We start from the raw sequence: 26,494 nt of genomic DNA, 5'->3' as shown, positions 1-26,494 counted from the left end.
CAGTGTTGGCTAGTTCTGTTATCAAAAGGAGGGTATCCTCATGGTTTCGTGTGGAGCTGTATCTAACCACTGTGACACTGGGTACAACATTGCAAAATCTAATTGTACAAATATATAATACTCTCTCCTTTCCTTCCATGTGCGCATGGCTGAGCATGTCTGGTTGTCTGGTCAAGTACAGTTTGTGTCACCTGTACCCCCAAAACAGCGTCAGTACTAGTTGTGTTTGGATGAGAGTTCAGAGGCTGCTGCATTTGAACACAGAATGTGCAGAGCAACCTGACACAGGATTTACTGGCAACAGAGAGGAAAGACAAGTCCCTACAAAGGTAATGTACAACTCTACTGTGTGCATTAACTGAACCAGAGAACACAGCCCAAACTCCACAGCCCTGTTCCTCTGATCAAATGTTTATGCAGTTACAGCTCAAACATGAACTGTGTTTTAATAGTTTTAATTGCTTAAAAGATCCAGCCATAGGTAAAAGTTTTTTCAGTAGTTTGATTTTTTGTTTTTGGTGGATTTTTTAGTTTTCTGGTAAAAAACAGTCTTTCCATGTCCTTTGTCCTGGAGCAAATAGCTTCTTTTTAGAAAGAAGCACACCTTTAAAAAATCATCTTGCTGTAGTGCCTTAGAGTCATAGGTCTTGGCCTAAACTATAATGGCTTTCAGGCTGCTTGTACTGATTCAGTTCAAATCCTCTTATTTCCTGTAGTCTGCTCTGGTACACCAGGCCACTGCTCCAAGTGTCCCTGTGTGCCCAGCTTGCTGCTGCTGCTGCTGCTGGGAGCTGTCTGTCAGCTGGGATTTCTGTGGTGCTTGGAGATGGTCCTGGAAGTGTGGGGAACCTGTCATTAGTCATTCTCCATGGCTTCTGAGCTGAGTGGGAATGCTTTCCTCTTCTTCCGAGCATGGCTTTTATTTTGGCTATTTGCAGACAAACTTTGGCTCACAAAATCTCTTTGCTGTGCTAGTCCCAGTGGAAATAAAGTGCTGGGAATTTCAAGTGTTTAGGATGAGCCATTCACAGGATCTGGCAGATTTCAGACCCGAGGGAATGACATGAAGCTGAGTCAAGAGAGGTTTAGGTTGGATATCAGAAAACGTTTCTTCCCCCCGGAGTGTGATCGGGCACTGGAACAGGCTCCCCAGGGCAGTGGTAACAGCACCGGGCCTGTCTGCGTTCAAGAAGCGTTTGGACAACGCTCTCAGGCACATGGTGTGATTCTTGGGTGTCCCGCACAGGGCCAGGACTTGGACTCGATGATCCTGATGGGTCCGTTCCAACTCAGCATATTCTGTGAGCGCTGAGCACCGGGAGAGCTCGGGGAAGAGGCGTCCCTGGGAAACACCTTTCTGCTGCTTTCAGCCCTTCTCTGATGGCAGATGGTGCGGGGAAGAGGGGCCCCAGAAGCTGTCCTCAGACAAATCTCTCGCCCGTCCGCCCGTCCGCCCGTCCGCCCGTCCGCCCGTCCGTTCCGCGGCACCGGGACACCCGCGCTCCATCCCCGCGTTCCAGACGTGTTTCTGGCCCCGCCCCGGAGGCCCCGCCCCGCGCGGCCCTGAGGGCCGTCAGCGCTGCCCGCCGGTCCCGCCCCGCCGCCTCAGCGGGCGCCGCCATGGCGCGGGCACCGGGGCCGTCCGCCGCTCCCCTCGGCTCCTTCCTCAGGGACTTCCCGGCCCCGCTGGGCCCGGGCGAGCCGCTGCCCTGGAGCTCCGCGGGGAGCGGCGCCCTGAGCAGGGCCGAGGTTCCCGGCGCGCTGGCCGAGCGGGCGAGGAGCCTGTTGGGCGGCAGGTGAGGGGGCGGCGGTGCGGGCGGGGGGCTCCGGCCGGGCTCTCCCAGGGGGCAGCGCCGGCAGCGGGCGGGAGCCAGCGGGGCCGCCCCGCCGCGGCAGGTGCAGGAGCGGGAGGCGCTTCCTGCTGACGCGAGGCCCGCCTGAAGCGGGGGAGAGCCCCCGGCGTCTCCCAGGGAACGTTACCTTTGGAGACTTATTTGTTTATTTATTACTACCCTCCTTATTGCTTTTTGTGACTGTTAACAGCGTGCTTCTGTCACAGGCCTGCCGCCCCGGCCCCGTGCCTTTATAATATTATTTGCGTGTGTGCTTCAGAAATATTCCTCTGCCGCTCCCGGTGCAGGAGGGATTCAATTACAAGCCTGCAATTATCGCGATGGGGCGATTCTTGTGGTGGAAGTACCAATAGCGGGAATTCAAGCCCCTAAGGGCACCTGTGTGGGTCTGCTTGAAAGTCTGGGAGGCAGTCTGTGAACTGCAGCCTCGCAGGGCTGTCAGGGGTAAGAAGCAAAGCAGCTACAAGGGTATTCAGCTCCTCGGCCCTTCTGAGGCCTGGGGAATGGGATATGCTTGTGTGGGTTTCTCGAGTGGATGTTTTCTCAAAACTTCGGGAGTGTAGTCACACCACTGCTGGAACACACAGCTGCTCATCAGTAGTGTCATCCCCTGACTTTGGGAGACACCTCTTATAACCTTCACCCTGAATGGTTTACACTTTAACACTGCTAAGAATTTGGATGTGACTTACTTTTGGCAAATTACTGCTTCATCGAGAACAAGTTGTCTCGATCCAACCTCTTGTCTGCTTATACCCTTCTTTCTTTCTGAAGCACTTGAGCAGTAGGGCCTGTGCATTCCAGGTTTTATAAAGTTCCTACCACAGTCTGCTTCATTCACCTGTTTGTAAGAGTCAATTACAGGGGTTGTGGGTGGTCTAAAAGAATTTTAGTGGTGGTCTGACTGTGCTGTGGTAATGGGAGTGTGAAGTCAGGGAGTGAAGGGAGACTGGTTCTGGTTAGGTATATGCTGAATGTTACCTGGTTACTAGTGGAATTTGATAGATAGAAAACATAGTTTGAATTACTTGTCTCTTTAACTACCATTTGGTGAGTTTATAAACACCAGATAGGTGGTGGTTGTTGTTGTTGTTGTTGTTGAAAGTGTATACGTGATTTTTAAATATTTAAATTGCCTTAAACAATCAAGTTACTCCTTTGCTTTATATTACAGAGATGCTTCGGAACATAATATCACTCAGTTAAATGGTACGCCTAAACCTGAAGATAAGAAATGCATACAAAAAAAAATATGATTTTTTTAAGCTGTAGTTTAAAAAGACCAAGATGATTATTGCATTACTTAATTGTGCTTTGACTAAATTGCTCTTGAACAAAACACAGCTGTCGGATTCCCCTGTGAAATTGCAAATTCACTGCATGTACTGAATCTTTGAACTCTGCAGAGCAAGAGTGGTTCCGGGTGAGTGCTTTAAAGAGCAGGGTAATGGCAGTCTTGAACAAATACTTATCACATGGCAACCCCTCTGCCACGTGGGCCAGTTCTTTAAGAGAGGAGGGTATGCAGCTCTAGAGTTATGGGATATGTTATTCAAATGTATGTAGTGATTTAAAAATCAGTATTTCTGAGTAACATATCTGTTAACATTCTCTTGTGCTCTTAGTGGGCACAGCAACAAGGGGAAACACGAGAGACATGCTGGTTATGCAGTGCTTTCACCTCACCTATCACTCCCGGTGTTTACACAGCAGAGCCTGCCAGTGTCAGAAGCTGCATTTTTCACATACCTACCCTGCAGCCAGTTCAGGTTACACAGCCTGTTTTGTGGAGCTGCCCAAGTCCTCAGCTGGCAACAGAATAAAAGGGAAAGATAGCTAAAGAAAGGAAAGCAGAATATAAATTCAGCAATCTACTTACTTATCCTTCTTTTCACAAAATGTATTGAAAACAAGAAATAGATGTGGAAAGTATTTTTATGAATTCTCATGGCTGGCTGCAGGCAGCTCCGTGTGTGAAGCCATGTGTTTGGGTATAGTGTAGTATACCTGAAGTGTCAAATACAGGGATCCCCACAGAATTATAGCTCAGTTTTGGACTCCTGTGACAATGAGAAACCCCATTTTGCAGATGCAGAAAGGCTGCATTTTCCTGTTGGGTAGGCTAAGTTCTTATGTGTGCAGTAAAAGACTGGTACAGCCTAAGGCCAAGCCAGAAATCTGGTGTTTTGAAATTGCCGGCCACCTTCTCATAAACTGTGTAATTAGGAACTAAAACTGAAGTCTGATTGTGTGAGAAATTGCCAAACATTACATTTTCTTTCCCATGTTTGGTACTGTGGATCAACTCAAAATGCAGTTTTGAAGGTTAAATAAACTTTTCGGTTGATGTGAATCCCTGAAATCCTCAATAAAATAGATGAGGGAATAGTAAGGGGATAAGAGAAAGAAGGATGTTGAAGATTTTAAAAAATGGGAAAATTAAGGGAGATGACACTTAGAAGACATTTAGATGTCTGTATAAAGTTGTTGAAGATGCAGAAGTGGTGCCAGATTAGTGACCTCATGAGGGGTCACTGTAGTTTAGATCCAGTGATCTCCTGTTGCAGGCTGTGACAGCAGCATCCCAAACACATGGGTGGCAGCTCAATGGAAAATACTTGCCTTCAAATATCACAGTGTTGATCTAAGAGGTTTAACACTATGAAGATGTTATTGGATGTACCTCACTGACTGCTGGCATTGATGCTTGTCCTGTATTTCCTCAGTGTATTTCCTTCATTTCTCTAACACTCCAGCATCACAGAATGTACTTTACATGGTGATTAGCAAGGATGAAGAATTTCTCTGTAGATCAAAGCGTTATTGGGAATCAAGTTTGACACACAGTTCTGCTGTTCTGCTTCTCATTTCTGTGTTGTCAGGTACTTCATTCACATGTGCACAAATGTGTGGGTCATGCCCTGAAGGGCCTGAGCTAATATCCTTGGCTCATGAGGTAACATATGGTGATGTTAAACTTGTTCTTCCAGTTACTTGAAGGCACAAACCTCTGTGTCTTTGCAATGAGGAACATTGTTTCTCCACTACTGCTCAGGATTGCTGTTGAGAAGAGAATGGGCAAAGGAATAACATCAATGAGGTCCAACAAGGAGTCTCTGAGTGCTGTTGCTTCTCTAAGGCTGCACACATCTCTTTACATGGAAGCAGTTGGATACCTCAGACTAACCCTCCTGAATGTCTGTCCTAATCTAAAATGAATTATTTTAACAAACTTCTCCAAACTCAGCTACCATGGCCAAACACCAGCTAAGACAGCAAACCTCTTTTGCTCCCTGGCAGGCCTTGTGCTTAAATCACTAATCTAGTGAAGCTTTGCAGTATTCTGCTTCAAATAATTCATTTAAATCAATGGTACTGCCTGCTCCTAACTGCAGTACATAACCTGCCCCAATTTTTCAGAATTTTTAGTGATCTTGTTTTGCAGAATTTTAATTAACATACACTTTTGGGTGAGAGCTGTGTGTTCTAACAGTCTGTGGAAACAGATCGATGTGACTGAATAGTCCATTAGTTACTTACAAAGCTTTAGAAATCAACCTGAAACATTCCTGACTTGCACTGGAACAGAACATGAGATAAAATCAGACCCCCAAATATAGAAATTTCTTCTTCCCCTTGATAGGACCTGAAACTTGTATGGCCATCCTGTGACATATCTGTGGAACAATGTGAAATTCCTGTAGCCTTCCTGTTTGAGGAGCTTTGCTACAATAGCAAACAGTTGGGAGACTTGAGCTTCCTGTTCTGCCCCCTCCCAAAGGATCTGCTGTGTTACCTCAGCATCCTGTTTTGTGTCTGTGTTTTACACTGTAGCACTCACATCCAAGGTGTGGTCCTAGCATCTTTATTTTCAGCATTTCCCTTCTTTTAGAGTAGTTAATTCAGCAATTCTGATATTTTGATGTTTGTACGTGATGTAAGCATGAAGAGGGAGAAAAGAAATTTTATCTTGCTTCTTATTTCCCCAATCTCTTCTTAAAACTTTTTAGTTCTTTCCTCTGTGAAAACTACTAATCCCCTGTTTACTGTGACCCCTGCTTTTAATAAATACTTCCTTATTCCTAATTTGTACTATTTAGTGTAATGTATTAATACTTCTCATTGCTGGGAACATGTTTGCAGTGTCACTGTTCACTTCAGACAAGACAGTGAACGTTAGGTGGGATTGCCTGCAAACAAACCTTCTAGTTTCCATGGAACCAGTTGTGCTCCGTAGCAGAAGCAAATGTGGGTTTATCAGAAACAACCTGCTTTGGAACACCAGCTCTCTCACTGGTTTGTGATTAACAGTGTTACAGTTTTTCGTAGCTTTGATAAAGTTAATGTGTAAGAGGAATGTGGCACTTCTACTATTTATTAGTTAATTGGGCAAAGGGTTAACAAACTGGCTCTAGTAATTTTGGGTGGTGACCAAAACTAACTTGTGTTCTGTTGTGTGTGGTTTGTCCACTGCTGCTGCTAAAGCTGATGGCAGGATCATACACAGCTTGGGAGAAATGATGTGCAGCCCACACTGTACATGTGTCTGGATAGTAAAGGTTTTGGCAGCTCTGTCCTACCTTCAACAGTTCAGAGAGGCTGGATAAACTGTTAATTTTGTGATCAATGTGTGTTTCCTAATTCAAAACTCTCAGGGAGTTTTCCCAGTTACAAGATACTCCCAATAGTAATTTTGTGAAAGAATCACTTTGCTTTTAAAAAAAAAAGGCATGTGGGTGGGGACACCTGCAATTCAAGAAAGAAAAGACTTGATGAAATGCTAAAAAAAAAAAAGATCAAATTTATAACAATGAGGAAACTTTCAGGGCTGGCTTGCTGATGTTTAAATCAGTTTCTTTGGTTCTACTTGGAAAACGGAAATTGTCTTCCAAAGCTTTCATATTTTGCTCTCGTAACACTTGTGAAACACCCTTTCTGTTGTTGTTTGAATTGGATATCAAAATAAGAAATACCCAATTTTGAAACAACATGTTTAGGGCTTAATTGACAAGTGGCTTTTGTGGAATTAAACCTCTCCTGTTCTGCTGTGTAGTTTTTCTTCCTGCTGAGAATGAAATGGAAGTAGCAGGTGACTCTCTGTTGCACATTTTCTATAAAAACTGTTCCGTGATGACTGAAGGGCCTGAACAGATGGATTCTGGATTCTAAAGCTGCTGCTTCTCATAGTTTCATAAGAAAAGCTGAAAAAGCCCTGCTTCGTGTAAACATAAGAGATGGAAATTCTGTGTGGCATTGTTTACGTATTTGTTTTGATTCCATCTTGTTCATCTCCTTTAAAGACCTAATGTCATTAACACAAGGAACAACTTCCTGTGCATTTTAGGATGTCAGATGTTCTCTCCTCGATGGATGGAGATATAGATAGATAGATAGATAGATAGATAGATAGATTTTTGTACTTTCCTAGTCACCATCACCCTGGGAACTGTGAGTGCTGCTCTAATAAATATTAATGCTGCTTGAGTGGAAACATTCTGTAGTTGATTATAAGAATAAAAAGAGAGAGGGAAATAAAAGTAGCAGATTGGGGAGAAAATAGTGAATACAAGCAGCTTTTGTTTATGAGAAACCTTGTGACCTGCTATTATTTTGGCAGTATGAGAGGATCTTTCACTTGCTAGAGAACTGCTGGCATTTGCAGATCTGCTCTAAACCCACTGCTGATAGAGCTGTAACATGCTAGAAACACACACTGGGTCCACAGTGACTTTGCTTTACTGGCAATGTTGTGCCATGTGTGATCTTCTGGTGTTAGAGAACCTCTGTAGCAAATAAGTGCGCAAATGTATCGTCCCTCAAATATACAGCAGCTGCAGCTGACTTATGTGACAAGCCTGTGCCAGCAGATATAGCACTTCTTTTCCCCTAACATACGCATATATATGCATATGCACACTCTGAGAGGAGAAGAGGCTCATACAGTGGTGTTCTGGCCTGCAGTGCCACTACTGCTTTGTTGCCATGACTTTGGTAATAATATCTAGAAACATCATCATGTAACTTTTTTTTTTTTTTTTTTTTTGTAATTTGAAAGATGACAAGTGATCAATACTTGGCCAATACAGTTGGTAATCTCTTGTGCTTCGCTTTCTATAAACAGATTTCTTGACAATACTGTGGGAGAACGTGTGTATTTGGGGTGGGAGGATCTGAATTCTTTTCCTTCCGAAAAGAAAAAAAAAAATGCAGAAGGCTTTGTGTTAACACAGGGTGTTTGGCCTGTCCTGGAGAGGCTTGTGCCACCCTCCACCAGGTGACATAGAGCTCAGATCTCTGCCCTTTATTGGCATAAGTCTTGCTTTACCCTTTAACTTACCACTTGGATTTTTGAAATGAGGCTTGTATTTTACCGTGAGTGGCTGGAGGATATGAACTCCATGCTCCAGCCCCTGCCAATCTGGCTTCAGCTGCTGGTGAAGCTACCATGCCTCATCTACACTGTTACAACATGCTTTAATTCTTTTTTAATTTTTTTTTTTGTGGTCAAAACACACCCTTTTTGTTAGCAAAGAAATAGCCTGTGGCAAAGAAATTTAAAGTCTGTTTGCTACCAGCCTGTGCTGGGGCTGGGTAATTAGTATTGTATGTGCCATAGAAAGGGGGCTGACACATGCTTCTTCTAAGACTCTCTTAAGGTAACATCCTTTGCACATAACACACCCCACCAGCTGCCCTCTTCTTCCCACCACATTTGCTTTCCCACTTAGGAAACAGCTACAGTATTCCTTCTGAATCATGAAGATTAAATTATGCTTGGTTCAGCTCATCACCAGGGTGTCTTGGGCTTCTTCGAAAGGAAGATTTTAACAATACGTGACATTCTTCTTTGCTTACAGAAAAGGTTTGAAGTCTGATATAGTAGTTGCAGTGGACTTCTACTTTTGCCCTTGTTGCTGTAGGTACTGTGGCTGCTTCCAGATACTCTCCAGCCAAGTGAGACCTTGTAGCCCTCAACTAAAGCAGCGTTTCTTACTCTTTTTTAATCACATATTTTGTTAACTGTTGAAGTCTCTGACTTAGAGGATGAAATTAGAACTGGTCAACACTGAACCTGAATGGAAGATGCCATTCCTTGGAGCTCCATTTACCTGAACTGGAGTAAAAAACAGTCTTACCAATATGGTAGTGCTATAAAAAAAAACTTACAAAGAAATCACAAATATGTGCTGTTCAGAATTGACATTGACAAAAGATAAAGGTCTGAAAAATGACCCTACCTATTTAGTTCAGTGTGTCAGAATCAACTGTTCCATGTTGTTGCTGACTGCATGGCAAAATCCCAATAAACAAGCATTTTTTTATAGATTTGCAGAACTATGGAGGAGGAGTAAATGCACAGGAAGCAAAGCTGAATGAAGTGTATCAGTACTGAGGAATCTCTGAATTTCCTTTTTAGGAGCTGGGTGGCAACTGGAAAAAGTTGAAGGATGTGACATAATAACTTGTAAACTTTTTCTTTGTTACAGGCATCCTGTAAACAGAGGTTTATACAGGACTTGTGAATTATAGCACTTAGGAGGTTGCCTGTTGTTTAAGCTGCTTTTTATGGACCCAGTTCTGCAAGTCAGGACTCTGGAAAGCATAAATCTATGAAGTTTAAAATCAAAGTAATAAGCCCTCTTCTGATGCTGAACTGGAAACCCAGGCTAGATTTGATTATTTTTTTTTTTAGCTCCAGCATAGCAGAGAAATCCTGAAGATGACAAAGCTGTGGCTCTCACTGTGCATTTACATTCATAGCTGCTTCACTTAATATTTTTTTTCTCTGCTCCTGGAGCTGAAACCTGCTTTGACTAAAGCTTCTGACTTTCAGCAGCGTCAGCTACACATTTGACATTGTTTGTTGGGCTTATTTTTTCATATTCCTTTCTTTTTCTCCTATACAAACAAAAACAGGAAGCAGGATTTTGGGGGAGGGGGGAGTTGACATATCCCTTTTGGATGTATTTCTTGCCTGACCTTTTAAAAGGTTGTCTATCAGTGTCAGTGATTATAAGCAGGCATTGTTACTTTAACTGGGCTAGGAAAGGAATGACTCCCCTAAACTTCTTAGCCTTTAAAAAGAAATAAAAGCCACTTTCTGTTTTCCCTTGATGTGACATGACTGCAGCTAGCACTGAAAGGGCTGCAAACACATTGCCATCTATTTGAAGTACCGAAATAACTCATTAAAGGAGGTCGTCAGTGCCACAGAACGCGGAGCATAAAGCAGGGCTGTGTTAGCAGCCTGCTGACTAACACAATGCTTTCTGTTTGCTGCCACGGGAGGTACTCGTACAGGGCTGGGAGGATGTGACAAGGCCTCTCTTTCAGAAACACAATGGCAAAATGCATTTCAGCTTGTTGTCACTGAGGTCTAAAACCTCTGAAACCTCGCAGTCTTCCCCTCCCTGCCCTGCTGTACACACACAAACCAGTCATCGCTGTGCAACATCTGCACACACCAGTTGCTTCCTCCATTTCATCCTCTGCAGCAAACCAGTTTTATGCAGGACTTTCGGACTGTTTCCTGGCAAAACAATATCTCCTCCTTGACTTGCTGCAGGTGCCCTAATGTGGTATTTGCTTTGGTTGTATAATTTGATATTTTGTGGGGAATCAAACACTCCATAAACAATGGATAAAATGCTTTTTATGGATGTTCACTGTGCTCATAGAAAATGGGTGGAATTTGTGTTAGGTACTGTAGTTGTTAGTGCTTGTCATGGGAATATAGTGAATATAAGGGAGTTATTTTCTAGTAACCCCATTTTAAAGTTGAATGGGACTTACTTGTTTACAGGTTCAAAGGCATTGTAGCAATTGTGTGCTTCCTATAAAGCTTGAATAAAGCATTCAGTATGCAGGAGGGGGTGAGTAGATTGTGTAGCATTATTGTCTTCTAGATGCTTACCCAAAAGCTTCATCTGACTCACAAGTTTTGGAATGTCTTCTTGTCCTAGTCCCCGGTGCAGACTCTTTGCACCTTCTTCCTAGGTGATTTCTCTGGGGAGCTTACAGGGAGGAGAGACTGAACAACGAGGGCTGTAGGTTAGGTTAGCACTAAGCAGGACTTGTCTTGTGAAGAGGAGTCCGAAGTAACCTTTTTGGAGACTTGCATGTACCACAATGCAGAGATCTTGATACTGTGGGACTGCAAACAAGAAACACTGTGTAGTGAGTAAAAACAAAGTGTTTGTGTTCAGAGGCTGGAATTGAAGGTAGCAGTTCCCATTTGAGAGCTCAAGAGAAGGAGGTACCATCTGTGACTGGAGTGTGAGGAAACAGTTTGAAAATGTGATTCATATGCTTCTTCCTCTTTGCATTCTTGAGAAAGCAGTTGTCTAACTAAGGATCTTACTAAAGATTTGTATGCATAAATATTGAACATATGGTTTCCTCTACTAGTTTACTAATGAAGTCGGAATTACTGTGTGTAAGTTGTCTAATTTCTGAGGTCACCAGCCATACACAGTGAGGTTTTAGCTCATTTTAAACTAATGCACTCTTTTGCTTTCCCTTCCTTTTCTTGCCAGCAGAGGTGTTTCACCACTTCTTGCAGCATCGTTGATCCATGCTGCTGTTGATGAAGTTCTCCAAACAGACTTGACTGAATTTAAGCTGCAAAATGTGGAAACAGAGGGAGAAGGAGATGAGGAAAGGTTCACCTGTAAGTATACTCTTTCCATCTGTGGTTTTCCCAGAGGCTGTCTGTCAGAAGACCTCAGTGTTTTGAAATGTTTCCCAGATTATTTGGTTAGGCTGCCTGGCAAGCAGCAGTGAGCAGAACTTTATTTGCTTCTGCTGGGTATCTGTGGGATGAAAGGAAGCTGTGCTAGTTTTGTGGGCAACATGCAAACGCGATGTCTGGAGCCCTGGACTGATCGTGTGGGTTGGCTTTCTGTAAAAGGAAGAGAGTGCCCTTTTCTCATTGGTAGGCTGACCTTAGCTAAGACTCCTATGTTTTGACAGTGGCATCTTCACAGTTGCTGATATGCAGCCACGCCAACACCTTAAATTCATCCATATAAACCATCTTGCTTTTGTCTTGGGAACCAGATTTTGGGACCTCTGGCGTTCCACAACTTGAACATCCTGAAACTCCAGATTTTTCTCTTGGCAAGTTTCTCAATAGTCACTGGCCTTATCGATGATTTCTTCTCTTGCCACCCTCCCTATATTCTCAGACTTCCTTGTTGTTTCAGTGGAAGTGGTTCAGTAGGACATAAACCGACCCAAAGCCAGGCTAATGCTTTTTCAACCCTTGTGTCCAAGACAACAGCAATATCATCTTGAAGGCTTTTCTGAACACTTGATTATTTCCTTTTTTTTTTTCCAGTAGGGAGAAACTCCTACCACTATATCTTATTAATTTTACTTACATAATGATAACATTTATGTCTAATATGCCAGACTGACTTTTGGGTCTCTTCACGATTTTGTACCTACTTGATACGCCTCTGTTTTGAAAGAGAACTAGCAAGTAATGAAGCTGCTATTATCCTTGATGTCATCCTAGTTACCATTGCAACTTCCTCTCAGGACCCCATTTTAATTCTTGCAGAGCCTGTACAGGCAGAGCGCTGGATGTGTATATGTAGCTGTAAGGAAAGAAATTTGAAGGAAAGACAGGCCAAAAGATGGGGTAATGTAGGAACCCAGGGCACAGCACTGACTGTTTTGTCTTTGTGCTGTCAGTGCTGGATGGGGAGTCGCTGCAGCGCTGCTTCTTTAACAAGCTTCGGGACATTTGCTCCGAGTGGCACAAGCAGTTGCCATCACTGAGACCCCTGGAGCGGTTCCTGCTTGTTTCCATTCACGCCATCCGTAACACTCGACGGAAAATGGAGGATCGCCACGTTCTGCTCCCGGAGTTCAACCAGCTGTTTGGTTTATCAGTAAGTCTGGACACGGCTGGGGAGGCCAGTTGGGTAGCTTTTCAGCATTGCTGTAAATACAATGGCCTAGTGATTGATGGCCTGTGAAATGGCAAAGATTTGTTGCCACAAGTTATTTATCATGTCTGTGCTGGAGCAGGGACTTAGTGACTCAGATTGCTGGGGGCCAACTACTGCCCTGATAAAGAAGTGATACAGGGAGGATCTTGTGACTTTGGGTTTCATGTCATGAGTGATACAGGGAGATGGGAAGTTCATCTAGTGTTATGTTGCTGGAGTTACAATGTTCTTGTGACTGACACAACTTAGATATTTATTGAGAGCAGCCCTGGGGAGAAGGACCTGGGGTGTTGGACGAGAAGCTCAGAGTGACCCGGTGGTGTGTACCTGCTACCCATAGAGCCAAACGTGCCCTGGGCTGCATCCAAAGCAGCATGGGCAGCAGGTCAAGGGAGGGTATTCTGCCCTTCTGCTCTGTCTTTGTGACACCCCACCTGAAGTGCTGCATCCAACTCTGGGACCCACAACAAAAAAATGAGATGGACCTGCTGGAGTGAGTCCAGAGGAGGCCAAAAAGGTGATGAGAGTGCAGGAGCACTTCTGCTGTGAAGACAGGTTGAGACAGCTAGGGTTGCTCAGCCTGGAGAAGAGAAGATTCTGGGGAGCCCTTTGAACACCTTCCAGGGTCTAAAGGGTTACGGGAGAGGGGCTTTTTACAAGGCATGTAGTGACAAGAAAAGGAGGAGTGGTTTTAAACTGAAAGAGTGCAGATTGACTTGAGATGTTAAGAAGAAATTCTTTACTGTGAGGGTGGCAAGGCCCCGGCACAGGTTGCTCAGAGAAGCTGTGGCTGCCCCATCCCTGAACGTGTTCAAGGCCAGGTTGGATGGGGCTTGGAGCAACCTGGTCTAGTGGTAGGTGTCCCTGTCCATGGCAGAGGGGCTGGAATGAGACTGTATGGTCCCTTCCAACCCAAACCATTCGGTGACATTAAGAACAGAAGGGGGGAGAACAGCAGTTGTATAAGTACCATAAATACCAATTAATGAAACTGCTGTAGGACTACATAACCAGCCATCTACTGTTTCAATTCCAGGTTATGTTCAAGGGCATTAAGTGACTACCAGTAAACAAAGAAAAGCAATTCCCTTGCAAAGTACCCATTTTATCCATTTTGTACATGTGTAAACGGATTTAAATTGCTGTTTGTGTGAAAGAAAGCCCAGAATAAAGAATCTTTGCTTGTTGGTACCAGTCTGCGAGCTGTATTGTTTTTGAACATGAACGTGTCTTCTCCTCTCTCCTTCCCTGCAAAAGGATGATGTTGACCGTGCTTACTTTGCGGTATTTGATGGCCATGGTGGAGTGGATGCTGCCAATTACTCAGCAACCCATTTACATGTAAATGTTGGGTTACATGAAGAGATTGTTAAGAATCCAGCTGAGGCCTTGAAATGCTCTTTCCAGAAAACAGATGAAATGTTTCTTTTCAAAGCCAAAAGAGAGGTGAGTGGGTAGAGATTAATTCCATTGTATTTAAGTAACACTGAGAACTGTTGGACAACGTGGTATTATCCAGAAAATTCTGACAGTACGGTTTCTTTGAATCACCGGCTTCTTTATTAAATTATGCTACATGTAAAGGTTTTCTTTGATCAACTCATTTCTTATTTTGAAGAAAATCAAAATGACAGTGCTTGAAAGTTCAAGATGAGTAATTTAAAAGAGGTGTTAAAGTGGTTTAAATGGTTCTGACATACCAGTTATTTGAGAGAACACTGCTGCCTCTTTGCCTAAATTGGGGAGCCTCTAGATGTTCTATTTTTCTACCTCTTATCTGGAAAAGATATTTTGCTCTTCCTTATAATATGGTCACTATCTTCCTCTTTCCTGTGCCACCATTAGTGTCACAGGTGGTTGTAAGTGAAAAAAGAGTTCTATTATTTAAATCAGACTCTTCAGTTCATTAAACTTATTGATCAGCTTTGAATCAAGTTGGTATGATGAACATTCTTTGTTCAAATCTATGTAGTGGGAGGATGGTTTATTACACAATTTGAGAACTCTTTTATTATGGCGGTATATGGAAGTATTCATGGTTAATCTGTCACTTAGGTACAAAAGAGGGACCAGCATCTCCATGAGGTCTGAATCACTTATCTAGGACAGTTAGATTCTTTCCTTTGTTGACATTCTTATTTAAATACCCAAGGATAAAGGGATGTATGTGGAGCAAGGTGTCTGTAGTTTCTGGTGTTAGAGTGGAAGATGTGAAAGGGATTGGAGAGACCTGTGTGTGTTTGTGAAGTGTTCATAATACTGAAATTCAGATCCTCTTGCTTTTCTATATCTCTGTGTTTTAAACAATAGAGCTCTTATTCTCCTAGATCAGTTTTGGATTTAATAGCAGAGAAGGAAGAACATAACAGAGGTCCTAATAACCACGTGCATGCTAGAAAATATGTTTATAAACAGTTTATTTCAACTTTGTCTATGATCTTGTACCTTTTTTTCATGTACCTGAATTAGGATTGGCAGGTCTACTCTGCTGCATTTAGTGTGATTAAACCTAAGTTTACTGTATTGCCATGTATCCTAGTAGGGCATGTTGAATGTTCACCAGACATCCCTGTTTCCTTCTGTAGAAGCTGCGGAGTGGCACAACAGGGGTATCTGCGTTGATTGTAGGGAACAAGCTGCACATAGCATGGCTGGGGGACTCACAGGTGATGCTGGTGCAGCAAGGAAAAGCTGTGACATTAATGGAACCTCACAAACCAGAAAGAGAAGTAAGTCTGACTGGTTAATTTTTCTCCTAAATGTGTGTTGTCACAATCTCTCGTGAAACCTTTTGGAATCAAGCCTTGTTAAGTGTTTTAAAATTTAAAAGTGCTTTAAATAATTACATATATTGTATGAGAGGATCTGGAGAATGAACAAATTTTTTTTGTGTACACTCCTGTGTCTTGACAAGGTGATTCCTACACCTTGGCTGCTTGAAAGTACTGATGGTACTGGTAGTCCTGACTTCAGTTCCTGCTCAGACTGTCTGTTCGAAATTTGTAGTAATTAAAGACTTTTACAGGGTATTTGTGTGTGTGTGTGAATTTAAATTTGCCTATTTCAAAATAACTTACTATTTTGAGATTAATAGCTATTTAAAATGTTATCATAATGCAAGTCTTTCATTGTATGCAGTACTGCCAATGAAAAGCTAACACTAATCTACTGACCTAACTGGCTTAAAGTGTATTGCATTTCCTATCTGTTTTGAATAGCCAGATATTTGATTACATGAAATTGGATGGGGACCTTGCAAGTTTAGCTGGCATGGCATGACCCTTTGCCTTCATTGCATAAATATTTGTAATAACTGAGTAGTTAAAGAAGTATCAAGGCAAATGCTATTGTTACTTTGCCTAGTTATCTTGTATTTCATTCCAAATATATTTACCCAATTGCTGTATGAGATGGCAAGAAGTGTCAGGAAAGAGTACTCATCCATGTGGGAAAGATCATGACAATACAGAAACGTAAGAATTCTGCTTTTTTGTGGCCAGGCCATAGCATGGTTGGGAAGAATTGGCCCTATGTGCATGTTTCTGCAGTAGATTCTGCTATGTATGCTTACTGTATTCTCAGTAGAAATACAGAAGCTGAAACAGCATAAAAAAATGTATTCCACTGTTTTTCAGGATGAGAGAGCACGGATTGAGACTCTGGGTGGCTGTGTAACCTACATGGACTGCTGGAGGGTTAATGGTACCTTGGCTGTTTCCAGAGCAATTGGTAAGAAAAACCATAAGAATTAGTAAATGTCAGATTATATTTGATTGAAATACACCACCTGAGATTGCAAATGATATTTTGCTCAGCATCAACCACATAATAAACGACTCTTACTGTCTTTCCCATAAGGCAAACTATAGGACTTATTTTACATACTAGCCATGATAATCCTAATTCTTTTCTACATCTAAGCTTTTTACTTCTTATAAATGCCTTTGATACTGTGGTGTTTTATAGTAGTTTGACAAATGTGTAGCATTTAATTTGTAAAAGTGGATGAAGCAATAAATGTTTATCTATTCTTCTTTACGTGCCCGAATATCTGCTTTTTGGGGGAGTTTGTCCACTTTAATATGAATGTATCTTTCTCCTTGACTGTGGATCTTTCTCTTTCAAATCACACATATCCAGCAATTTAGAGTATTTTAATTTTAGTATTCCAGAATCTTATTAAATAAGCTTACTTTGCTATTAACTGATTAGGACAAAAAAGAGAAAAAACCGTGGGCACTGCAGTAGATAACTGTAATGTATGAGTGGAAGCAAATTAGTATAAATTTGCATTAATACTATTTGGGTCAGTAGCAACCCATATTTACTAAGTATGTCCATATAAAACTGATGAACTAAACACAGATTCTGATGACATTGTACTGTATATCTGTATAGCTAAGAAAAATCTTATTTTCATAGCATGCTAAAGGCTGTATAAGAGTCACACCTGCAAAATGAAGGCCTTACCATCTCCTTGCACAAATATATTTCTGAGAGAAAAAACGTAGTAATAATTTCTTTAGTTGCCCTGCAAAATTAGGAAAGCATAAATTAAAGCAACCCACTGGATTTAGGTAGATTCCAAGTGTTCCAAAGACAAAGGTCTTCCATGCTTATTCCATAGCTTTTGACTACTCTTATCCTGCATCAGGTACCTCTGGAATATGATCTGGCTGTCCTTGAGGACGGTAAAAGCAATTGGTGGGTGAAGACGTGCCTGTTTACATTTGAAGTAATAAAGCCTTTGTTTTGGTTGCTTGTCTCAGGTGACATATGCCAGAAGCCCTATATCTCTGGGGATGCAGATGGAGATTCCTTTGAGCTGACTGGTTCAGAAGATTACTTGCTCCTGGCCTGTGATGGATTCTTTGATGCCATCAAGCCCTATGAGGTTGTAGACTTGGTCCTGGAGCACTTAATGCAGACCAAAGGAGAGGGGCTCAAAGCAGCAGAAAGACTGGTGGCTGCTGCCAAGGAGAACGGATCCAGTGACAACATCACTGTTCTAGTGGTGTTCTTGAGGCATCCCCAGGACATCTTGGCAGACTGTCTCAGAGACCCGAAGAGCCTTGGGGCTGATGATGATGCTCAGAGCTCGCCCTTTAATTTCCTCGGCTGCAAACCAGCAGCCACACAGTGACAGAGTCTGTTTAGTCCAGAATGGTCAGATAAATTCACATAAGGAACTACTTTCCACTGAAGAAGCCTGTAATACAGTAGGCAAAATGTATCAGGAAAAATGACAAATGGACAAACATGGAACAGAAAGGCAAGGCCCTTTTTACTATGTTCCCATTTGTCTTTTCCTTCCTTCCTTCCTTCCTTCCTTCCTTCCTTCCTTCCTTCCTTCCTCCTCCCTTCAAAAAACACTGAGCAGACGTGGAGGTTTGTACAGTTATTTCATCTCTGGGAGCAGACACTAAAGTGTGTCCCAGGGCTGCTGGTCATATATCCCTCTACCTTGGAAGTGGTAAGAAACCATATGTATAAGCTAATGGGTAAGAATACCTGTTTATGAATTCTGAGTGAAAATTTAAATTAGTGCTTAGAAAGAACACTGTATGTTGTATTTAATTGTAATGTTACTTTGGAGGTTGGAGGGGAGAAGCTGTTCCCATCACAGAAAACTTCTTCCTGTGTGTGTTCTGTAGGAACACGCTTGTTGTGTGAGGGACTGGGTGACCAGAGTGCTGTGTAAGGTGCTTTTGGTTTGTACCAAAGATGATATTACAAGAATGGTGCAGCCTCTTTATTCAAACAGAAACATTTAATTTTGTGTGTATGGAGAGCAGAAAATGAAAACTGGATGCTCCAGAAAAAGAGCAGGAAAGCTAACTAGAAAAATCCCAGGGAAAATGATAGAAAATGAACTGCTTTCTGCGGTGCTCTGGTTTATAAACTGGAACCTGATATTTAACTGCAGAGGATTATTCTCCCTAACAAACATGCTTTATTGGCTGTTTGGCAACCTGAAAAGAAAGGACCCCTCAGGTTGTATTTGAGAGAGATCTTTACAGTATGTGTGCTCAAGCAGGTAAATGTGCTCTTCCTGCCACTATTTTGTGTACTATAACAAAGGAGAATTTTATTTTTATTGTAAGTGGCTTTTTAATTTTCTGAACTTTACAGTTGGAGGAATGTTTTGCAGTGTTACTTTATTTTGTTGTGGTTTTTATTTAAACTGGAATTTTAAAGATGGCTCTGTGTTTATTATCTGGTATAAAAAAACTGACTACCCTCAAGTGCCTTAAATATTTCACCCAAGGATTGATGGCTGCCTATCACATGATAAGCTAGCTTTTACTGTTTTTAAAATGTGACTTTTTTATTTCAGTAATGCACTTAAATGTTTCAGTTTTGTGAATTATCGTAGTAGTAACTAGGCTTCAAGAAAACATGTCTTTCATTGTTGCCAAATGTTGTGGTTTGCAGTAAAAGCTTCACTTGAATTACTCCTTGCCCAGTGCAAAAAGCTGTAGTGAGTTAATCATAAAGTAACAATCTGACTCACCATGCCTTTCATTTAAAAACAAGTAACTTCTGACCTTCACAAGAAAATTCAGTAACACAAACTAGAAACAGCTTAGTAACAGTTTTTATTAATACATACTTAATTTGGCCTTACTTCCTGAACCTTTGGGGTCTAGATAACTTTCTAAGGAACTGTGAAGCTCAGAGGATGTAAGAGTCTTAATGAGTGTGGAAGGTGTTACACAACTGTTCCATTCATTCCGTGCTAGAGCCTCTGGTTGTGTTTTGTCTTGCCTGGCTCGCAGGACTCAGCAAGATCTGAAGGCTCAATGGTAAATTTGTTATTAATTTCAGTGTCTAAACAAAAAGCGTTTTGCATCTAGCAGCAAGATTGTAAGCCTAACTTAGAAGCACATGTAAGCACATTGTAAGCCTAACTTAGAAGCAACATTAATGTTGCTTAGGGAGGAAATTTAGGTAGAAGGGATGGCTCAAGGGAAGAACAGAGCAGCATTGGTTGTGTCCCCAGTGTCTCTGGATCATTGACTGGTGTGGAGCAATGCAGTGACCCGAGTGAGCTGAGGTTTTTGCTGGAATGCTACAGATCATCTTATGGTTTAATGTAGGAACTGCTCAGTTCCTCAATGAGCTACTCTCTCGTGACACAGCAGCTGAGAGAGTGACTGCCTTGTTTCGCTTTGCGACAACGGGAGCTTTTCCTCTGAAAAGAATGTGAGCAGTTTTCCATCCTACATTTTGGTGTCCTAAAATGTGTGGGGAAGGCTTTCTATGATGGCAGCCTGGGAGGGTGGGTATCAGTTTTTGTAGTGAACCTACTTCAGTTAAGAAAACCCTTTGTAGTAATCCCTTTGGATTTATCGTCTCATCTCTCTTTGATTTCTAACCCAGATATTCAATGTCATGCTAAATTCTGATGACCACTAGTGCCTCTTGGTGTCTTGGAAATAGTTCTCAGTATTAATATGGTAAGAATCACACAGAATTGTTTGATTTCATTGCTATCTGAGGTTTATCAGGAGAGGGGGAAGCTATTGTATTCATGAAGGGAGGTGTGAAGTGTCGGTAAGTTCATAGTGTGGTTTAATAGTTTCTGAAATTTGCCAGACTTCCTCAAAGATGGAGGGGACTGAACAAGCCAAATTCTTTGTGGTGATCCTTTTATTTCGACCTTTTCTGGGCAGATTTGCATTACAGAGGAAACAAAGTCTTGAGCGGATGGATACTTACAGCTTTGTGAGAATATCCTTTGTTGTTTCAAATTTGATAATTTTTGTTTTATGGGAGCTAAGTGAAATGGGCCTTTAGAAAGCTGTCTGTAGCAATCAAAAAATCCAATTCTCAAGCTGTGCCCTAGGGAAAAAATTCTACATTCTGTGAAGCTGTTCCCTTATATAAGTGTATTCATTCTGAATGACTTAGTGCCTCATTTCTTTGAGATGTCTTTGGGTACTCATACAGATTGCAATGTGGATTAAAAGTATTTCATTTTCAGAGACTTCTTACTAACTTTAAAAAGTCTGGTCAGGTCTGCAGGTGTTGTAATGGGTCAAAAATCGCATCAGTGGAATAAATAAGTCTTTAAGTGTCATTTACAGGAAAATCCCAAATGCAGTTTTGGGGGAAAATAGATTTTGGTGATGTCTTATCTATTCTTGACAGCCTGATCAAAACCTATGGAAACTTGTTGGGGTTTTTTTGTTTGTTTTGTTTTAAACTAAAAAAAAAAATTCAATTTGATGTTGAAAGTATGACACAGGATGCAAGTATGGATTTTGGAAGTGCACTTCTAAAATGATCATCGGGATGGTCTTATTCTTGGGATGGCAATGATACAAGAAATCAATTTTGGTTTCACTTTTCATTTTGATATCACTTGTAGAAGCCACAGTCTCTAATGCACAATACTGTTACAAGGAAAACCACTAGTATGGGTGGTGAGGAGAGAGGGGAAGGAGCTCTAGCAGAAGGTATGAAATTGAACTAAATAGTTCAAAATATGGAATGATGCTGTATGTTGAATTTAAACTACTATGTTACCTTTTCTTATCTTTTCTCTTAAAGCTTCTTGGATTTCTGGTGTTGACTGTTCTGTTTTTCTTCCCTCCTTTATTTAAAAATAAGATCTAATTTTGATGAGAGAATGCTCTGGCCTCTCTGGGCCTTCCCAGTGCCATCTACAATATATTAATAGTTGTCCACCAGTGTCAAATCAGCTAATGACAAATTGAGTAATTTGTGCGTTTTTCATGTTGTCTTTCTGATGGGCCTTCAACAAAAGCAGTTCTTGAGTGTAGCCAAAACCTTTGAGGCCGTAGAAGTTAGCTGAAGGATTCAAGACAAACGTTCCATGAAAAATGAAAGTATTTTCATGTCTTACTAAGCTCAAAATGAACATCTGCTGCTGCATTTTAGCACCCGGCATAAGAAAAATTGCTCTTCAAAGGAGCCTGCATTTGTAAAACCAAGCACAGTTAAATTCTTGTGTTGCTTGATTGGAAACTGGCTTTTGTCATTTTGTGGGTATTCAGTATCTCTTTAGCTTATGGGTAAATCATACTTCTACCTTCCCTTCCTTGCCTTGTCTTCTCCTACAGAGACACGTACCTAAGGCAGTGAAATCTTCTGGGTCTGACACAGACAAGATTAAAATTTTACAAATGACATTTGTTGGGGGGGTTCATTTTGGCTTTTTTTTTCCCCTCAAGATATGATAGAAATGCAGGCAAATTTTTAGAACAGAGATTAAGTAAAATCCACCCTCTGAATGATGGAGGAGTGAAAGAGAGAGACAGGAATGCATTTAAGTATTATTAATGCCTATTTTAAAAAGGAAGTGGGCTGGAAAATGGAGCTACAAATGTCAGTTCTTTAAAGCGAAATACCAGTGCTTGAAAGAATTAGAAACACACCCATTAAAAAGGCAGAACTCAGCTGAGGCAAGTCTTGTCTTCAAACAGCCAAGGGAGGAATCACACTGACAGTGGCCGAGGTGACTTACTGTGACCCCTCAGCACTGCCTTGGAAGCAAATGGCTACTAAATGGATTTTTCCAAGCATCCTCCCATGTAAAGTGGTGCTGAGAGGGAGCATCCAGGGTCTGCAGCTCCTGCTCACTGCAAGTGCTGCTGTGAGGAAACACCCTGGGGTGTGTCCGTGAGCTCTGAAGGATGAGTATTTGGGCACGGAGTGGTTACAGGAGAGTTGGCAGTTGAATAGTGTTAATCACAGTGATGACTTTAATAGCATTTAATAGACACTTATCTGAATTCAGAGTCAGATGCAATACTGCTCTTTTAAAAACAATTTCCAATGCCACTAACTTTCTGTCATGAAGAGCCACTAAAATTTCCATTTTTCTGTTGGATGTTGGGAAAAGTGCTTCTCTTGCTTTTTCAACTCTGGAGATAAGTTGTCTGTCTGCACTGGAAAACCCATTTTCAGTTGATAGCTTAAAGCAGCTGTTTGGGGTTGAAGATTCCCTCCCGGGCAATGCCTTAAAAACTAACAAAAAGGTGTTTCCAAAATAGGTGGCTGAGGAACACGGGTATTTGTAAATGGTAACCAGCAAATACCCTCAACCTATATAGGGCATAATCAGTAAAGTCTAAATTAATATTCCAGCTTCACTCTTTGTATAAGTTTGACTCTGTTGGGTAAATTACTCGTATTCTTGCAGATGCAGGTACTGAGTGCACAGTACCAGCCAGGGTCTATTCTAGTCTTATAGTACTGAAGTATCAAGCAAATGCTTTAGGGAGAAGGTGGGGGGATGTTAGCCACAACAGAGCAGATTGCAGATGATTCATGGATAATTTAGCTCTAGTTAAGCCTGAATTAAATTTCACTGCTTAGTTCTATTACTGTCCCTTTTGCAATTCGACCTTCAGACAAAATCCTACTAGGAAGAAGTGGTCCATTCCCCTTTTTGAAGAGCAAACCTTCCTGATGAACAAAATGCCATCCAGGAAGGGCTGGAGAAGGAGAAAAATGAGCTTTTAAATGTGTGCAAACCTTCCCAATCTACATGAAGTCATGTATTCTCCCTGAACACAAGTTTATAGCAGGTCCGGTTGCATTTGAATAGTGCTGAAGAGCAGTGGGGTTTCTGCCAAGCTCATCATAACCTTTCAAACAGCACCAAAACCAAGAGCTGGTCCTCTCCATGTTACTAAATTGAGCCTCTAAACCAGCCAGCCCTGTGGAGTATTTGTTTTGCAGCATTGACAGCTCTGAACTAAGCCAGACACTTTCTGCATGTGTTTTGATTGGTTTTAATATATTTCTTGGGGTTTATTTTATCTAAAGCTATTTTTATTGTTATCAGTCATGTCAGCTGAAAAGTAATCAAATGGAAACATGAAGGAGCAACTGGACCTCTGAACACCTGTCTGCCATAGACACTTATTAAAATACTGCCTTAAAATGAGCTGGTAGGTTCTTGTGATAGATAACCTTATCTCTGGATGGAACAGGAAACCAAAATCTTACAGAGAATCACTTAAGCCTTTATTTTGGTGTGACCCCTCAGAGCCTGAACACTCACAAGCTGTTCAGTGTCCCTGGTTTAATGTGTTTTCCAAGCTGTTGCCGATGCACACAAAAATAAACAAGAGCCAGTTGTGTTGGCCATGTAGAAAATTTAGTGAGATGCAGCTTTTGTTAAAAAGAAGAGGACAAAATCAATAGGAAAAGAAATGTTTTCAGGCTTCTTGGAGTGCAAACAATGGAATAAAAAAAGCAGCCTTGGAGAATTGGTAGTGCACTGTCTACTGAAAACCACTGCTTTAAGCGAATGAATTTGGCTGCTTTGTAACATCTGCTTTATTTTGATAACAAACTCCTCTCAGTCAGAGTTTTATGTCTTATTGTGTGCTTTTAGTCTGAAGAGAGAAGATACATTCAGTTCCTTAGGAAGTTGAATATATCTGTGCTTTGTGACTAGTTAGATTATGATTATTGATTACTAATTGCCAGGGGACATTAATATATCAAGTACTGAACTTGTTAATGATTAAATGGTTCTGAACTTCCATGCACAGGAACTTCATTGGTCTTTCCTGATCTATCGTGTCGCTTCTTGAAGTTAATTATCATTTTTGAGGCAATGCATTAGGCATGTGGAAGGTTTGTTGCTTTGGCAAATGGAGCTGGAAGGTGTGACCATCATTCCCTTTAGGAACTATTTATCCTTTTATCTAAGCAATGATAGTTCTTTTTGGATGTCCAAGGATAAAGAGATAATAGCTAGGGAACTAGACTGATCCTATGGGGAGTTTCTCAGGGCAATAAAATACTGTGATTTCCTTTTTTTCATGCTGCCCTTTTGAACTTTGTTAAAAGGTATTCTGCTGAATATTGGATGATTAATGCTGCTTTTTTTCCCCCCTTTTTCTTTCTTTTAATCTTTTTTTTTTCCTTTCACCTTGTTTAATAATAGCAAGATATTTGTTTTATTGTGGGTTAAAAGTTTATACTGGCCTCTTTTTTGTCAGTATTAAGTTTTAACTCTAAGTACTTTTAACTTAATGACTTCAACTACTTTCAACTTCCTCTTCTGAAAGTCTGTTCTGCTCTGTCTCCTTATTCTCTTCCCAATTTTCTCTCTTCTATCTTTTATGTCCTTTTACATTGTCATACCCCAGCCCCTCTCACTACCATGGTGCTTCTTGGACTGTAAAGTCTGTTAGCTGTTAAGTTAGTTTAGTTGCCATTTTATAATTTTAATTTCATCTGTGTCCATAGGGAACGTGGTCCGATTTTTGGAGGCCTGCAACACCAACCAGAGTGTAAACAGTGCTATGTCAGCTAGGAAGATAAGAGACTACAATAGCTGTTGTGTCTTTGGCATGGACCAGTATTGGATGTCTAAAAAGAAAATTCTGTTATTTGCATGTTACTCCATAGGAATACTTAAGCTTATTTCAGGTAACAGTAGTTCTCATCCTGATTACAGGACTTCAGAAACATTCTTGTCTCTGTATTTCCTTGTTCCTGCAGATTGTTTTCAAACATTTGCACTGTTTAGAGTGGGGGAAAAGCTTTCTGACTTCCTTCACCTCCTCAGCTCTCTCTCTCTCACCCCAGCTGGCCAAGCAGACAGGCTGGTAACAGAGCACGTCCCACGGCTCGTCGGCCCTTCAGTCAGTGTCATTCTTCAGGGGCTGCTCTGTAAGGTAATGTCAGTCCTGTGCTTACGTAGTGGTAAGTTAGACCTCTGTGACTACTCCTGCTGACTTAAAAAATATATGTTCTTATCAGTATTAAAATAGTACAAAAGCAGAGCTGTTGCTTTAGGCACATTTCTTGCCACTGTGTTGGTTAACGAACCTTGAATGAAAGTAAGAGGGCCAGGGGCTCTGAAATAGGAGCTGTTAGCCAGGTGTTGTAGAATCATAGTCCTTATTTATTTTGTATGCTAATCTGCACTTGTGACTCTGAGCAGAAAAGCTGCAGTACAGCAGGTTTTATAAGCTGTGGCTTAACCAGTTATCTAGTCTCTTAAAACTTATTTAAACTGACTGGTTTTATGCGCAGGTCAGAACCCTGTTGTCACTGATCATTAAATGCTATGCATATTGTACTTCCATTTACATGGATTGTTCTAATAGTGCTTGTGTGTATTATGCTACATTGCCATATTTTTTTATATATGTATGTATTGCATGAGGTTTAATTGGGATTTTTTGTATTGTCACTTTTGTATTCACACAGTGCCTCATGTATCTATTTGCATATTGCAAGAAAGTGTTTCAAAGCAGTGATTGGAAACAGGTGGGGATAAGAACTCACCACTGTAGGATCTGATGTTTCTGAAGTATTAATAAAGTATAGTGATTCAAAGCACTGTTTGTTTCTTTCCTTAAATATATCTTTCATTTTAATACTTCAAATAGCTGGATCCACAATGGTCATGTTGCACATCTTTGAGTGGTTACCCTGTCACCGCATCTTACCTTCTTCCATAGGGCTTTTCTGGGAAAAGAAACCAGTGGAAGCACTACAAGGAAACAATCCTTAGAATCACACAGCGTGCTTGCTTAAAAAGATGAATGTCACTAAAACTATCTTGTATTGTTTACCTCCAATTCATGGATTTGATCTGTTTTCTTTTGTTCCTTTTACCAGCTGGCCACAGTAACACAGCAGGTTAAATTGAGCATACTGTATATGTCTTACAGTAATGGGATA

The 26,494-nt window shown here is 41.3% G+C and overlaps 1 protein-coding gene across 1 annotated transcript; it reads left to right on the top strand.

Annotated features, from left to right (window-relative positions):
* The first annotated feature begins 1,588 nt into the window (after window positions 1-1,588).
* On the top strand, window positions 1,589-26,149 carry PPM1F (protein phosphatase, Mg2+/Mn2+ dependent 1F). Its single transcript, XM_027733131.2, has 7 exons — window positions 1,589-1,796; window positions 11,393-11,523; window positions 12,552-12,751; window positions 14,069-14,257; window positions 15,397-15,540; window positions 16,447-16,540; window positions 17,581-26,149. The coding sequence occupies exons 1-7, from the start codon at window positions 1,621-1,623 to the stop codon at window positions 17,952-17,954; spliced, it is 1,308 nt and encodes a 435-aa protein (XP_027588932.1). The 5' UTR covers window positions 1,589-1,620; the 3' UTR covers window positions 17,955-26,149.
* Window positions 26,150-26,494: the final 345 nt, after the last annotated feature.

The sequence above is a fragment of the Pipra filicauda genome, unplaced genomic scaffold (genome assembly GCF_003945595.2).
Source record: "Pipra filicauda isolate LSUMZ 115617 unplaced genomic scaffold, ASM394559v2 scaffold391_size691406_pilon, whole genome shotgun sequence".
Lineage (NCBI taxonomy): Eukaryota > Metazoa > Chordata > Aves > Passeriformes > Pipridae > Pipra > Pipra filicauda.
Note: the sequence above shows the minus strand (reverse complement) of the source record. Positions and strands in the feature narration are given on the sequence as shown.